Source organism: Penicillium macrosclerotiorum (assembly GCF_028827735.1).
Source record: "Penicillium macrosclerotiorum strain IBT 26536 chromosome Unknown utg000002l_segment0_segment0, whole genome shotgun sequence".
In the NCBI taxonomy this organism is placed as follows: domain Eukaryota; kingdom Fungi; phylum Ascomycota; class Eurotiomycetes; order Eurotiales; family Aspergillaceae; genus Penicillium; species Penicillium macrosclerotiorum.
In genome coordinates this window covers 1,221,696-1,237,294 of record NW_026643082.1, presented here as the reverse complement: position 1 = coordinate 1,237,294, position 15,599 = coordinate 1,221,696, and the positions used below count along the sequence as shown (strand labels likewise).

Below are 15,599 nucleotides of genomic sequence, written 5' to 3'. Positions count from 1 at the left end.
ATACGCGTAATCCCTAGGCCGTGTATATTAATTTGTGATCGAAATTCGTGGCCATATTTCCTATCTATTTCGACATGACGTATTTTTTTTTTTTTTTTTTTTTTTTTTTCATTCTTCTCGTCCTTGATACCTTTCATAAAAACATATACAGCCCTTAATTTCGGTGGAATTGTTAAAGAGCCTGTAATATACAGCAAACTCATCAAAGCTCGCTTAGTTGCCGCCGGTAAGCTTCTCCCATGCCTCCTTGTACTTCTCTGCGGTCTTCTGCGCAACTTCATCGCTCATCCGCACACCCTCCTTGCCCTTCAGTCCCTGAGAAACAAGCCAGTCACGCAAGTACTGCTTGTCAAAGCTGGACTGACCACGACCGATCTCGTAGGTGTCCTTGGGCCAGAAACGGGACGAATCCGGAGTCAGCACTTCGTCAGCCAGCACGACCTCATTCGTCTCCTCATCGACACCGAACTCGAACTTGGTATCGGCAATGATAACACCGCGCTCGAGAGCGTAAGCATGAGCCGCCTTATACAGTTGTACAGCGAGCGTGGCAATAGTCGAGGCGTAGGGCTCTCCGACAATCGCAGTAGCTGCAGCTATTAGCAAAGGTCACGCATTTCATCTGTAGGCGGTGTTGGGAGGCATACCCTGATCCGGATGGATGTTCTCGTCATGCTCACCCTGCTCTGCCTTGGTACTGGGGGTATAGATCGGGCCGTCGGGGAAGGCCTCGCTCTCCTTCAATCCGGGCGCAACCTTGATACCATGCACAGTGCCAGACTTCTGGTACTCCTTCCAGGCGGAGCCGGTGATGTAACCGCGGACAATGGCTTCAATCGGCAGGATGCGTAGTTTACGCACCTGCATACTCCGGTTCTGCAGCATAGGTCGAAGTGATTCGGGAATCTGGGGAGGGAGGTCGAGAGTGATAAAGTGGGTGCGCAGCGTGGGAAGGGCTTCCGACAGGATCTTGAACCAGGTCTTGGTGCATAGGGTGAGAAGAATACCCTTGTTCGGAACGCCCTATTTTAGATAGAATTGTCGGCTCTGGAATAATTTTTCGAACGGGATACTCTGGGGCTCTTACATTTTCCATGATCACATCGTAGGCGGAAATGCGGTCACTGGCAACGAAGAGGAGGGTCTTCTCGTCGACTTCATACAAGTCGCGCACCTTTCCCCGAGCAATGAGTGGCAGGGCACCCTGTAGGTCAGTGGTCGTTACAGCTTCCGCCATGGTTAATTGAGTCAATTGAGGGTAGAGAGAGGGGAATGAAGCATATGCGTCATTCGCGGGATTCCTTTTTTTGGCGGGGCAGCGCCGATTGCGGCCTTGTGGCCTCAGGCGCTTATCGAGCTATCGATCAAACGCGTGCACGACGGCGACCTAAATTCCAGCAAGAGGCCAAACACACCGGAAAATGGGCCATTTGCCACCATGACGCGCTATCTAACACCGTGGAGGATATCTCTACTGTGCCTGATAACAGTATACACTGATGGGCTTGTGCCCAATTCGTCCGCCATCCATGTACTCTCTTCATTAACCGCGGGCTTGTTCCCTTTAGATCCCGCCGATAAGCAGTGGGAAAAGCACTACCTACCAACGATCACAGAGATTGAAGAAGCGCTGTCCGGCCATGAGTCTTCGGTACCGGGGCGGTCGTTGTGGGATTTATTCCTCAAGAAGATCTGGTCGCTTGACTCGCTCGATGCGCTAGAGGTATTTTTCAGCGAGGTCCTGCCTGCCCTGCTCACGAAGACGCGTGAACAATTGATTCAAGAGAGGGACAATGGCCTTGCACCGGAGAATGAAGGCATACGGCTGTCCCGCAGCTCGCCACTGGGCGCTTTTGTTCGCAGGGCCTACCTTGAATATACACGCTTGCAGTTCCATGACTCTGTGAAGCTCTGGTCTGGCTTTGTCAAGTATCGCCTGCCAACCTATCACATGTTTGCAAGAAGAAATGCTTCAGATCATCAGGCACCTATTGACATTAATCTCCAATCGCCCGGCTTCAATCACAGTGCCTATCTCTCCCACGTCGTGTATGGAAACATAGAAGACGATGAAGAGGATGAAAATGTGGTTAGTGCCAAGGACGCAGAGCGTCTGGTTGAGTTTCAAGTTGGCGAGCTACAGAGTATGTTTGGTTTCCTCACGGATAGAGGCTGGGTAAATGCTAACCGATATAGGACTGGGAGGCAGAGTTCCGGACGAGATGAGGACACAACTCAAGCACATCATGACATCAGAATCTTCAGTTCCCGTACTAATGTACTATTTAGAGTAAGTGTCTCCTCTGGTTTATACCGGAGAATCGGTTGCGTTGGCTAACAAGACAGATACCTCGATGCATGGCGCGCTGGAGATTATACATCCGCGTTTGATAATCTCCACCGCTACTTCGATTACACCATGCACAGTAATCTCGACCGAAGTGCATATCAATTTGCACTCCTGAACCTCGCTATTATCCAGGCAGATTTTGAGTGTTTCAACGAAGCCATCTCCGCCGTGCAAGAGGCCGTGGCCATTGCTCGTGAATCTCACGACATGAACTGCTTGAATTTCTGCATGAGCTGGCTCTACCACTTCGGCAAGGCATTCCCGGAACAAATGCGGGAGGTGCAGAATAGCGGTATGTTGGGCAATGAGAAGGAAGGATTGGCATTCCTCAAAGCGAAGTCAAAAGAGACCGATATGTGGTCGCTCATGAGCACAACTCTACTGAGTGAGGCCAAACTTGAGATGCAGCAGGTAAGCACCTATCCTTAATTAGTTGTCATATAGTCATTCTCACGAGAACCTACCAGGGAGAGAGTCTTGCGTCGATTGTTGAATCACTTGTACGAGCCTCCCACGTCAATGTCACGAAGGGCCTGTCAACCCCCACGGGTGCATATATGCTGCTCCAGAGCGCCATGTACGCTCGGATAGGTACGATATCAGAATCAAATCTGGTCTCAATAGTAGTATTAACTGTTTTGAGCAGGTGCCACGCATCTGGCTTGGTTGAGTTCAGAAGTCTTTCGAGAATGCTACACTGAAGGTCATCCATACGATGACTTTATCAAGCTCACATTCCGCAATTGCCAAATTGTACGCTGAATAGCTTTCATTTCGATATTCTATTTCGAAAAGGCTAATGAAGTATATACAGCTGGCACAAAAAGGAAACTACAAAGAAGCGTTCGCTCGGATGAACAAAATCGAACCAGAAAGACTTCGCGCTTTCAAGTATAATAATGCCTGGACATATTACTCTGGCTTGCTCCAACTACGCCGGCAAATATTTCGGTATGAATGTCATGGCGAGTCACTCCTTGATATACATTGTCTAACACCATTTCCAGCGATGATAAGGTAGCCGTCGAGCACATCCTCTCCCAGCTCCAAGCTGTGCAACTCCTTGACTTCGACATGCGTCTCCTTCTCGCTTTCTACACGATCGAATTTACCATCCGTCAAGGTGACTACGGCCGCGCCCTGCGCATGGTCGAGCAAGCCGCCCACTCCATGCAACCCGAAAATTTCGATGTGCACTCCCAGATCAAACTCCTATGCCTGAAGGCACGGATTCTCGAGAAATCCGGACACCCCCAACGTGGCTTTTCCCTCGCCATGCGTGCTGCCTACATTGCTCACCGGTCAAAAGTCCTCTTCGACCTCTGGGAGGCAATCACCACTCTCGCCACTGTACTTCTGTCACTACGCGAGTTCGAGGCTACCTCTGAGCTAGTTGAGAGCATTATGCCGCAGATCCTGGAGGCAGAGGACTCGTCCCTGACGGCGCGTGCGTACTCGCTGCTCGTTGACGCAAACATCGGCGTTGCTGGTGAACTGTGGTCCAAGCAGGGCCAGGAGAGCGCATCTAACAAGAAGGAGTACGTCAATCGGGCACTTGGGTACATTGACTCGGCATATGATGCATGTGAAGAGATCGAGGATATTCTCGGGCAAACGGAGATGATGGCTAAGAAGGCTACGGTTATGCATTTGACGGGGGACCCGGTCTTGGCTAACGATTATGCGGCAAAGTATCTTGATCTGCGCAAGCGGAGAGGGGCCGAGGTTTAAGTCTCCTGTATCTCTAATTGAATGCTTGGGCTATACCCACGGTATCATGATTCCCGAATGGACTTGCTTGATCTTGAACGAACCATTTTAGATATCAAAATCGCAACATCTCTGGCTCCTGGTAAATACAGAATCCGAAAGAAGGTTTTTAACAAGACTCTGTATGCGGCCTGGTTTGCCCACGAGTACTTCAAATAGACAGATTTGTATGTCTCTACTTGGTACATAATCCACACAAACCGAGTTGATTTCAGATCTAGGGCGATATTCAACAAAGGGAATGGTAAGAATGATAGAATACGACAAGTTCACTACATTCCGGGTCTCTTTCTCATCCTCAAACAGGTGAACTATGTCTCCCACGGAACACCACTGCGATAGATGTACATGTAGCTGTTTACCAAAGACAAAGGTAATTACCAAAGACAAAGGTAATATCTCCCAAACACGCATCGGGGGCTCAAAGGAGATTTTTTGGAAGTTATTGTCAGCTGAGCGGGGAGTAGGCTTAGGTGGCCTTGTCCTTGTTATGGTAGTTGACCTCAGAGTTCCAGCTAAGTCAATATTAGCATTGGGCCTCAAACACGGGGGGTGGTGCGTTTGAATCAAACAAGTCAATTCCGAGGCCAGTATACGGAGCAAGCGTAAAATATTGGGCTCAAATGTAACCATGGCAGTCTTTGTGGAGAAATCTGGGTATCAGAGGGGCGCTTCGAAACTTACAAGATGGTCTAAGGAAAGTTGATTAGTAACCGTGGGTATCATTATGAGATAACGCAAACAGACGAAAGAAACTCACCTTGTCACCGTCGCCCCAGGGGAAGTTCTTCACGCGGATGTTCTGGTAGGGGTACTCGGTGCGCTCCTCAAGAGGAGGCATGTGCTCCCAGTGCTCCCAGTGCTCATTCCAGAGGTTATAGGCGTTGAGACCACCGCCAATCAGGCAGGGAACAACAGCGCTAAAAATTCGATGGTTAGTAAAGTCCGTATAATCAAGCCAGCAGGCCATTGGCTCCATAAATCTGCAAGAAAAAAAACATACAAGATGGAGAGCTTGCGCCACAAGTCTGCATCACATTGAATCAGCACGAAGTAGTTGTAACAATCACGAACCAGGCATTGGTCAAGGGACACAGGTCTGGATGCCCGGTTGGGGTCTTTCACGTACCGCTGGTGGAGGCAGCGTGGTGCTTGACAGCGGCACGCTCGCGGTTGAACTCGTTGTCGACAATCCACGAGGGTTTGGCCTCGGCGCTGTTGAAGCGGCGCTGGGCGGTCGAGCGAACCTGCTGAGAGGCACGCTGGGCAAAGCGAGCAATGTTGCGCTGGGGGAGCATGGTGGTGGTTGGAGCGGAGGGTTTGCTAGAGGAGAGAGGAGTCGGAGCACATCGTACGTTGAAATCGAAGCCGCTTTAGTGGACTCCCGTGATCCCCCGGCTTATGTAACCTGATGTCACTCCACAATCACGTGATTATATACCGACACATCAAGGTGAGGACTTCACAAGCTGAGTCGAAAAATATGTCAACTCCATCAGATCTTCCTTGCTGAAATCTGCGCCCTGGAGCTGCAAGACATCAGTGGGATACTTTCAGTGATAGCCAGTTATGGGCTTCCGCATCACGACGTGGAACGGTATGTGAACCCATTTTGGCCAAAGGAGTGGAACTCTGCTGAGATAATCTTGCTGATTGTGAATTGCAGTGAATGGGATTCGGTATTTGGCCTATGCTCATGACTGGTAATGAATCTTGCTGATTGATTATGCAGAAACCCGTTCTCATATGAGCCATGGAGAGGAACTCGCACCTTTGAGGTGAGCTATCTTAACGGGGGCGATTAGAGCTATAGCCTCGCTGACATGAATCAAGTCTATGTTTGATATCCTTGAGGCCGACATTGTTGTCTTCCAGGAAACTAAAATTCAGCGGAAGGATCTTCGAGATGATATGGTCCTCGTCCCTGGCTGGGACTGCTATTTCAGCCTGCCCAGAGTCAAGAAGGGCGAGTTTGCATCCTCCTGATGTTGATTCTTAGCGACTCATAGACCATGCTAACGCCGACTAGGATACTCCGGTGTGGTAATTTACACTCGTAATGAGACATGTGCACCCATACGTGCAGAAGAGGGCATTACTGGGATCTTATGCCCGCCCAACTCAACAACACCGTTCCGCGAGCTTTCTAAGGACCAGCAAATTGGCGGGTATCCCACTATGGAGCAACTCTCCAGGCCCTCTCCTGGCTCCGATTATAGCGACTCCGAAAAGGATGATGATGGAGACCAAAGGACCGACACGCCAATTGATCCTGTAACGCTCGACTCAGAAGGCCGCAGTGTCCTTCTAGAATTTCCGGCATTCGTCCTCATCGGAGTATACTGCCCGGCGAACCGCGATCAAAGTCGTGATAATTTCAGAATTGGCTTCCTCAACGCCTTGGATGCTCGTATTCGGAACCTTGTCGCTCTAGGGAAGCAAGTTTTTGTAACCGGGGATATCAATATTGCCAAGAAGGCCATCGATTCCGCACATGCGCTGGAAGCAATTCGAAGAAAGACACAAACTGAAGAGACGTATATCTCAGGACCCTCTCGCAGACTCTTCAATCAACTACTGTCCGATGGGGCTGTTGTTGGACCACGAGAGAGCGGCAGAGAACATCCTGTGCTGCATGATATTTGTAGGGCGTTTCATCCCAGTCGAACTGGAATGTATACTTGCTGGGATACAAGACTCAATACACGCCCAGGAAATTTTGGGGCAAGAATTGACTACGTTCTGTGCAGCCTTGACATGCAGACATGGTTCTCCGACTCGAATATCCAAGAAGGCCTGATGGTCTGTTCCCATTAATCGCAAAATCGTACCTTACTGACTATCTTCATTAGGGCTCGGACCATTGTCCTGTATATGCAATTTTTAAAGACCAGATTCCCCATGGTGCGGGCATCTCTCACATTCGTGACCTTATGAACCCAGTAGGGACGTTCAGGGAGGGCGAACGTCAACAGGAATACTCATCTCAGTCCATATTACCGGCATCGGGGCGACGACTCCCGGAGTTTGATGTGGACAAACGCCGTAGCATCAAGGATATGTTCGCCCGCAAGTCAACCAGTAACCCTACTCAACCACCGTTTGCTCAATCGACTCCACCGGCAACATGTGTGGCGCCAGGTGTAACGGCAACCTCATCGGTATCCTCTGCCACCAATGAAGCATCATCAAATTCAAGTTCCCCCATTCAGAACCATAGTTTGAACCAGCTCCCTCGGAAAAGGCCGCAGCCACTTTCTTCTATACCTTCGAAACGTCCCAAGTCTGCCATGACCCCGTCTTCTGCTACGACTGGCCAGAAGACGCTGAAAGGCTTCTTCAAGGCAAAGACTGTGGAGCGGGATGCTTTCTCTCAACCTCCTACAGAAACATCTTCCTCGTCTGATAAAAGCGGAACAGCTGCTCTTGCAAGCTCTAATATGGTGACTCATGCCCTCGAGAACACGGCTGGTGAGTCGACGGCCACTGCTGAAACCCCTTTTCCCCTCTTTGACTCAAATAATATCATCGACCCTATCGTCAGCAAAGAAGACTGGTCCAAACTCTTCACAAAAAAGCCGGCTCCTCGTTGTGACGGACATCAGGAACCATGTATGAGCTTGACCACGAAAAAACCTGGTATGAACCGCGGTCGAGCGTTCTGGATCTGTTCACGACCCCTGGGGCCTAGTGGTGAGAAAGAAAAAGGTTCCCAGTGGCGATGCCCAACCTTTATGTGGGCGAGTGATTGGAATCCGACTGCCCAAGGAAATTCATGATTGAAATGACGAATACGCCCTGGCATCCTATATCTTGCTGTTCTCTTCTTACGTCATCTCATCACTGGGCTGCGAGATGGTCTCCCGGCGAACCTGGTCCTACCTGGTACCATTTCCCTGTCTGATTGTTCCCAGCGATGCCCCACTGAGGTATGACAAGCATGAGACATGAAAAGCATTGCATATCCACGTTCAGTATGTCTTCGTCGAGTGCAGTATATCGTGACCACTCCGCCAAGGGATTTCATGGGTGGGCAACTGCTCCTGGGGGTCGTAATATGGCCATTCGAGAGCGTGTATTCTAGTACTCTAATATTCATGGACCAATATGGTGTTGTAGTGCCAGTGTACCTTCGAGGTTGTTGTCCGTCGTTGAGTGGGTCATCTGGTATTGAGTGGGTCCTACAGGCCCCAGTATGGGTAACAGTTTGTACGGTGATCATCCCAGGCAGGATCCTTCAACATTTTAATACTGCGCGCTCAATATGGAATAGAAATGCCCTGTTACCTGCCCATGTTGAAGCCCCTACAGTTTTAGTCGTCCGCTCTTGAGTGGGTCCGTCTCCACCCCAGCCGTTGATGCCTGGGAGGTTGTCATTACATCTACTTGTACCTGTTGTCTGGCTTTGTTGTACTTGGCTTGTAACTGGGCTGGACTGGGACTTCGAGGCCTCGCAACTGCAGTTCGCTGGGCTGCCCATTTGAGAAGAAACATGACCATCCCGACCGCCAAGACCGACGCATTGCCGTCCTAGCATCTCTGTGTATCTATCCTTTGACCATGATTCGCAATCTTTCCTGGAATACTCGAACTCAAGGTTATCATGATGATAGAGCTAGTAGATCTTGATCCGTTGCACTGGGCCAGATCTATATGTAGACCGCCTCCACGTGGGAGCCCCCCACACGTTACACCATACAGGGCGGTCCTTTCCAGTCTGTTTGCCAATATGCTTAAACCTAATATAGATGGAGAAGATTTCCACCCCTGTAATTGCATGAACCCCATATCTTGATCTACCACACCGATGTCCCAGACAACTCCTGAATCGAAATCCTCGTATTTGTGAATCAGGGGGGAGGGGGGGGGGGGGGGAGGAGACCAACAACCCAGGGGTGGTGGGGCGTCCGGGAGTCAGGTAGAGTACCGCACCAGGATGGGGGTACCTCCTGGTACATACAGCGGCAAAGAAGAATTGAATGTGCAACCTTCGCCATTAAAATATGCTCCTCTCCAAGCTGAGGTGCCTGTCGTCGACGAATTCCAAATCGGGATATGTGATGTGGCACATGCACCTGGCAACCATCGCCAAGGGTATAAATAACTTTGTTTTTCTTCCCTCCTCTTCCTACTTTCTTTCTTCTCCGTCCCCACCGCCTCTCCACTTTCCTTTCCTTTACTCACTTCTCCCAACCTCACTTGTTCGCTTGCTCGTTCATTTTCATTCTTCACTTGCTCTGCCTCTGCTGAGGCCCCTTCTCGTTATGGAGGAATACTTCGCCAGTCTGCCTAATCCTTTCCCTAGAGAATTCTACGAGGCTTCTTCCATTGAGGAGAAGGCAACCGAAGCTCTCTGGTGGAACTCAGTGCGGCACCTTGATAACACCAACAACGAAGTTCTTATCCCCGACAACGTTGTGCCCCGGATCGGTCAAAATGGGTTCAAAGAAATCTTAAGCCGGCTATCGTGAGCGCTAATTTCTTCGATTTTTTTTTCTTTGCTGATTTGTTTAGGAAACTCCTAGATTGCTCGATCGATGTGATCTATGATGACACTGTCAGTGCCTGGCGCATGATGCCACGTCAACCACCTCGCTTTATGCCCTTCGATGCCGGTATTCATCAGCTAATTCGAAGAGAACTTGAACTGGCTGTTATGAGTGGTGTGAAAATTCCTGAATCTCCTCGTCGAATTCCGCGTCCCAGAAATCAGTTCATTATCTACCGTCAACACCATCACCATGAAGTCACTGCTCAAAACCCTGGAGTTCAGAACACTGAAATTTGTAAGTCAATTCTACTATTTGCGCGTCTTTACTAACAGTTTTAGCCCGTATCATTGCTAGAATGTGGCGTAATGAGCAACCAGCTGTTCGAGAGACATTCAAGAGACTTGCCCTTGAAGAGAAGCAAAAGCACGCTGCTGAACACCCTAATTATCAGTACACTCCTCGTCGCCCTGCTGAAGTTCCGCGTCGAAAGGGCAAGATCCATGCCAACTACCTTCAGTTCCTGAACAATGTTCATGGTGGCCCGCAGCGTTTGCAAGAGGCTATGAACGAAACCGATGGCTTTGTTGAAGTTGATAACGACTTGGTTGATCTACTTGCAATGGCCGATGTTCTCTATGGTCCGAATGGTGTTGCTCCAATCCCTGGTCCCATTGACGATGATGAATTCCAACGCATTGTCAATATGCAGCTTGAACGTCAAGCGATCGAGACCCTCAACTTTGTTCCTTTAGCCGGAGATGAATTTGACACTGACTTCAATATGGATGAGCTGCTCAATCTGTGAGAGGACTTCGCCTCATCTTCCATCAATCATACGCTTCATTTCATTTCATTTTCAATGAAATCTTTTTGTTATGAATCTTTTAATTTAGGGCGTTAATGAAATTTGCGGTTGTATCAACAAAAAAACAAGCAATCCTCCCAAAAATCAATACATTTAAGTTCAGCGGCACTCCATGTCTCCGGTCCGCGGGATATTAGTATGTTTAGCTTGGGAGCTAGATTTAGGATCGTACTTGCTCTGCCTCTGCTGAGGCCCCTTCTCATGCCTTCAATCCTAAATCTAGCTCCCAAGCTAAACATACTAATATCCCGCGGACCGGAGACATGGAGTGCCGCTGAACTTAAATGTATTGATTACCTTTGCAGTATTCCCTTCTCACATGCTCAACAAATGATCGCGGCATGGCCAACAGAGCTTGGTTTCGCAGAATACGCACGCCGGACAATTGCTGCCATTCCACCTCAGTACTTCAAGCAGCATCTTCCCATTTACGATGGCGACCGTCTTGAGCTTCAGAACAATCGGCTTATTGTTGTTCATGGAAAGGGTTCTGGTGGCAATGTTATTGGATATCGAAAGCCCCTTGGTGGGGATTCACCTGTGGAAGTGGGCAATGAGATTGCAGTTGGTCGGCCCCCGCCTCAGCAGCGAGCCCTGAATGGTTTTATGTCATTCCGAGGTGAATTCCAGCATCATTTCCTGTATTCCCTTTGGTAAGTGCTGACCATACTTCAGCCTATGTTGCTCCACTATTTGCGGGTATCACTCAAGCCACCAAGTCTCGCGCCACCGCTTTATTGTGGGAAAACGAACCTCTGAAGCCACAGTGGGAACTTATGGCTCTTGCTTACAGCATCATTCGAGACAATTTCGAGGTCACTGCCAAGTCTCTTCAGCTCTACATGACCCTTGTCACCGATATTTTTCTCTTACCTTCAGATGCAGAAACATACCTTGCACGACGTGGCTGGGAACTCAGAGTCGAAGACAACTCTATTTTTTTCAGCAAAGTCTCGCAGTGCACAGTTCACCTATGCCCGGTCTCAAATGTGTCTATTGACGACATCATCGTCGATTGCATCCAAAACGGCTGGATTGTTCGGAAAATTCCTGGGTCCCTCTGGCCAGCACAAAATACGTGGACTGACTCGGCCCTTGCAGTTCGTCGATGTCGTCCTGTGCTGAAGGTTGCTGATCCTTTCGAATGGCTTTTCGACGATGATGACAAGTTCAACAAAGCCCGATTCGAGTATTCATTGGATGAGGTCTACTCGGAACCCGATTCTGATATGGATCCGTTAGACGACCTTGTCTATGACCCTGACCAAGCTTATGCGAATATTTCGAATATTGCGCCTCAAATCATTTCAACTCCGAGTGTCCAGGATGATGAGATTTTTACACTGACTCCTTTCAGGAAATTTCCTCGGCAGTCGGACGACGATCTTACGGAATGCAACTCCTTATGACCAGATCCTCCTACACTTGTAGCAAGCCTAGTTAACGCTAGTTATGGTTTGTTTCACGTTGGAGAACCAGTCTCAAGGATTCGACAAACCTTTGCACCCCCTACAGCTCTACCTATTTCGCTTTCTCCAGCTCTCCTGGTCGTTGCCGGCTGGTTGCACCCATGCAAGCCGCCCTACCAGCCAGCATCTAATCCCTCCAGCCGGTTTCTCTGGCCCTTTTAATCGTCACTGGCGATCCTTCGACCGCCAATTCTTCTTGGTCGAGATACCATCTTTCTTTTCGAACTCAGCGTGATCCGGTGGTGGAGCACGTTCCCATACCGTCACCCCTGCCTTCCGGATCCGAATTCGCGATCTTTTTCCATCACCATCACCATGCCACCAATAAATCAATATTCTTATCCCTGTTGGAGCTTCAGCTATTTACAAGGTGCTATGCAAGGATTTTCGCCTTCTGATTTCCAGCCCAGTGCACATGACAAGTGCTGCCCGCAACATGAGGCCAATCAGCGATTGGAACGAACGGATGGAAAACGACTGCAAACAAAGGAAAAGGCAGAAATCAAAGAAGGGAAAAAAGGCCCCCACGTCCCAATATTCCACAGTGGTCCTCGGTAGAGGCCCAGGGCGCACCACATCACAACATGCAGCAGTCATGGCCCCAAGCAGAATATCCAAAATGGGGTTAGAGAGATAAGCTTCGATAAGGTCGCGTGGGGGCAGTCTCCCCGCCCGCTCCCGAACCCTAACACCCCTTTCTCCACATACAAACCTTCACTCTGCCTTCCTTGGCATCTCCCACGCACCATCTCCCTGGCAGGTTCGTGTCACCAAGCTTTGAGTCACTGGTCTGCCAGCCTGCCGCGTTGCTGCATTGGCAGATCATCTCGCTTTTAACTGCCTCTTCCGCACGCCCATATGTCTCGGACCCACGCGCCCACTCCCACTCTATTCTCATGCGCGCAGCCGTCGCCATGTCTCGGTTGTCGGTGACAACCAAGGGAGCTGGCCGAAATTCTGGCAGTCTGTTCCTGTTTTCTGCCCCATCAGTTCTTCATAGCCACTGTTCTGGGTGCTCATATTTGATCTTCGCTGGATTTGCGAGGTTGAGACTCAAGACTCCCCGGTGTTCGGCTCCATTCGTTTGATTTGCCTAAATCACACCCGCATCTTGGGGAATCGCGCCTGTTGATTTTTGACAGGTAGATTGACAGTCTGATCTTACTCGCTCTCAGCTGTATCAGCACAGATGATGTAGCCTTTCGCAGGCTTTGCCAGAAATCCAGTGTTTTCTTGCCAGATTTTTCGATCAGCCGCTTCGTCGACCGCGCTCCCTTCTCCTTCCACCACGCTGCCTCCCTCGCCTGCTTTGCTCGCTGACGGATACGTCGTTTAATCGCTGATACGATGACAATATATCGGGTGTTCTGATGAGCAGGGTTGGTGCTGCCGGATGTGGGATCGGAGACCGTGGAATCAGAGAGGGCGGCCTCCTTGGCGGTCGCATCTGCCAAATCATTGCCAGGGGTACCCTCATATCAGGTAGGTCCTGTCATCGATGTCTCGATCACCCGTCTCCTGAATAAGTTTGATCTAATTCTGTTGCTTTCAAGACGACATAGACGGAGCGCGACGAAAATTAGGAGTTCATTCTGACTGGCGTGGGCAGTCGACGTTAGCTAGCTCTATCGGATTTTAGAATCTTCGTCGACGCCCAATGACAACTACCAGCCGCCATCTTCTCCCCTAGTCTCCCTGAGAGTCTGTTGCAACACATTTTTCCCCCGCCTGCCGCGCCGGTACAGGTCCCGTTGCAATACTCCACCCGCTACGTCCTTGTCCCTTTGACATCACTCAATCAATATTCTTCGGCTTCCTCTCTTTACGAGGTGCTTTTCAGAGACTTGTGCCGTCTGATTCCCGGCCCAGTGCGCACGATAATTGGTGTCTGGATGGCGCGTACGCCTTCAGTACCAGATGTTCACCGGCCACTCATATACCGAGATGGCCGAAATGATGAAATGGGGGCAGTCAATGATGGACGTCATACCTTGCGGCTGCCGCGGCCATCCTTCACACAACCGCCACAATCATGACCGCCCCCGACGGAGACTCCGCCGTTTATTCCGCACAACACGTATACCTCCCACTATGACCGAGTGCCACGGCCCTTCCCCGAGCGGCTTTTTGATCTCGTTCAACTCTAGTCTCCCCCCAATCTCCCTTCGAGGCCGACACTGACCAGGGTGCCATCGCTCCAAATCGAAGGACAAGTTGAAGAATAGGAATTCTGGATACTTCGAATCGGATGCCCTGGCCAAACAATTCATGCTCATCGAGGTCGACTCGATGCCGACAAAGCCCTCGATGCTGTCATCCAGGAAATCACCTCCAACCTACCCACGGAGTACCGGCAGCACACCTAGATACGCTCAACAAGCCCAGATGGCTGGCACTGGAGAACTCACTACAGGAAGCACTTGATCATCCTCGGCGATTCCAGAAGCAAACATAAAGGAAAATAAAGGCCGTCAGAGGAGGGAGCGGCCAACAGCATATTCGGAGATGATGAGAGCGATCGACTGCATGCTACGAGACCTTTCAGGCATTGATCAAAGCCGGCGTTGCTTCTTTTTGCATGAATCTATCTTTGTATTTAACAGGCCAGACACTGAGGACAGCTTCATACTTCCATCCGTCGGCATTGACGGGTGTCATATGACAACTCCTCGGTAGTCGGACTTACGAGTTAGTCCCAGTGCCAAAGATCTTACCGAATACAACTACATCCTTCTGCCTTTCCTTGACAAATGAAACCTCAAATTCCAAACTATCCACGATCCTGACGGATCCAGCTTGTTGTTTCCATTGCAAAATTCTTATGACAATGATCCAATTGCATCCACAGTTGCATTGACATGATCTGACCAAAATCCACTTTTGCGCGTCCTGCTTTCGGTGCTTTGCATGTTCTCGTTCTCTGCCGTTTTTGTTTCTTTTTTGCTTTTGTATCCCTGGTCAGTTCTGCGAATTTAGACTTGAAATCGCTCAAATTCTCAGATAATTAGTCTCCTGCATTTTCTGTTCTCGTAAACGACTATAGTTCCTCCAGACTCCAGGCCCGGCCTAGACAGGGGCTACGCAGCCGTCCATGACGTTGGGACCGGAGTTTAGAAGTAATTTCCGGTGTGATTCCTGGACCGATATCCGCTTGCGACGCTCGAATCGGCCGATTCTTTCGTGTAGGTGGTCGAGACGCAGGATGTGGCTGGCGCGGTTTCTTTGTTGGACCTTGATGCCAAGACCGCCGATCGGTGGATGAGTGGGACGAGTGGAGATGGGCCGACCATGGTTCGTGGGTTCGTGTGGTCTTTGTGCTTGGGGATAGGGGCGAGATTGGACAACGTGGGCAGGAGGCGAAAGGTTGGAAATGGGGTGGGACTGCATAGCCAAAGCAGGGATGCGCAGCCATGGGATGTAGGGCATGAAAGGGTTATTACATTTTGGGCGAGCGAGAGACTATGGGAACGTCATCGAACTAAAGAGACGGGGGAAAGGGGAAAATTGAGTACAATTCGCTAAGCATTGGCGTGAAGAGCCACTGTAATGAAGATGAAATAGACACTATAGGAAGAGTACAGGTGAAACAGAGCCCAAAACAATGTCCAGGATATACACAGTCCGGCGCGAGAAAACAGTTCAGAGGGAAACGA

The 15,599-nt window shown here is 49.9% G+C and overlaps 7 protein-coding genes across 7 annotated transcripts; 4 read left to right on the top strand and 3 right to left on the bottom strand.

The window, feature by feature from the left end:
* Positions 1 to 213: 213 nt before the first annotated feature.
* On the bottom strand, positions 214 to 1,237 carry N7462_001588 (phosphoribosylaminoimidazolesuccinocarboxamide synthase; the record flags this gene model as incomplete). The annotated part of the gene is made up of 3 exons (XM_057073314.1): positions 214 to 590; positions 648 to 1,023; positions 1,088 to 1,237. The coding sequence occupies 3 exons, from the start codon at positions 1,235 to 1,237 to the stop codon at positions 214 to 216; spliced, it is 903 nt and encodes a 300-aa protein (XP_056936955.1).
* Positions 1,238 to 1,438: 201 nt separating this feature from the next.
* On the top strand, positions 1,439 to 4,081 carry N7462_001587 (putative anaphase-promoting complex subunit Apc5; the record flags this gene model as incomplete). The annotated part of the gene is made up of 7 exons (XM_057073313.1): positions 1,439 to 2,144; positions 2,197 to 2,290; positions 2,347 to 2,761; positions 2,818 to 2,941; positions 2,997 to 3,103; positions 3,165 to 3,301; positions 3,358 to 4,081. 7 exons carry the CDS (start codon positions 1,439 to 1,441, stop codon positions 4,079 to 4,081), a joined length of 2,307 nt encoding a protein of 768 aa, XP_056936954.1.
* A 508-nt stretch (positions 4,082 to 4,589) lies between these two features.
* On the bottom strand, positions 4,590 to 5,418 carry N7462_001586 (cytochrome c oxidase subunit VIa; the record flags this gene model as incomplete). Its single annotated transcript, XM_057073312.1, has 5 exons — positions 4,590 to 4,635; positions 4,805 to 4,812; positions 4,881 to 5,040; positions 5,124 to 5,148; positions 5,250 to 5,418. The coding sequence occupies 5 exons, from the start codon at positions 5,416 to 5,418 to the stop codon at positions 4,590 to 4,592; spliced, it is 408 nt and encodes a 135-aa protein (XP_056936953.1).
* A 271-nt stretch (positions 5,419 to 5,689) lies between these two features.
* On the top strand, positions 5,690 to 7,899 carry N7462_001585 (DNA-(apurinic or apyrimidinic site) lyase APN2; the record flags this gene model as incomplete). The annotated part of the gene is made up of 6 exons (XM_057073311.1): positions 5,690 to 5,717; positions 5,787 to 5,799; positions 5,853 to 5,898; positions 5,954 to 6,086; positions 6,150 to 6,922; positions 6,973 to 7,899. 6 exons carry the CDS (start codon positions 5,690 to 5,692, stop codon positions 7,897 to 7,899), a joined length of 1,920 nt encoding a protein of 639 aa, XP_056936952.1.
* Positions 7,900 to 9,384: 1,485 nt separating this feature from the next.
* N7462_001584 (HMG-box domain-containing protein) lies at positions 9,385 to 10,417 on the top strand (the record flags this gene model as incomplete). The annotated part of the gene is made up of 3 exons (XM_057073310.1): positions 9,385 to 9,587; positions 9,635 to 9,910; positions 9,967 to 10,417. 3 exons carry the CDS (start codon positions 9,385 to 9,387, stop codon positions 10,415 to 10,417), a joined length of 930 nt encoding a protein of 309 aa, XP_056936951.1.
* Positions 10,418 to 10,807: 390 nt separating this feature from the next.
* On the top strand, positions 10,808 to 11,886 carry N7462_001583 (Mating type protein; the record flags this gene model as incomplete). Its single annotated transcript, XM_057073309.1, has 2 exons — positions 10,808 to 11,096; positions 11,153 to 11,886. 2 exons carry the CDS (start codon positions 10,808 to 10,810, stop codon positions 11,884 to 11,886), a joined length of 1,023 nt encoding a protein of 340 aa, XP_056936950.1.
* Positions 11,887 to 15,012: 3,126 nt separating this feature from the next.
* Positions 15,013 to 15,372, bottom strand: N7462_001582 (uncharacterized protein; the record flags this gene model as incomplete). The annotated part of the gene is made up of 1 exon (XM_057073308.1): positions 15,013 to 15,372. One exon carries the CDS (start codon positions 15,370 to 15,372, stop codon positions 15,013 to 15,015), a length of 360 nt encoding a protein of 119 aa, XP_056936949.1.
* Between the last annotated feature and the right edge of the window lie 227 nt (positions 15,373 to 15,599).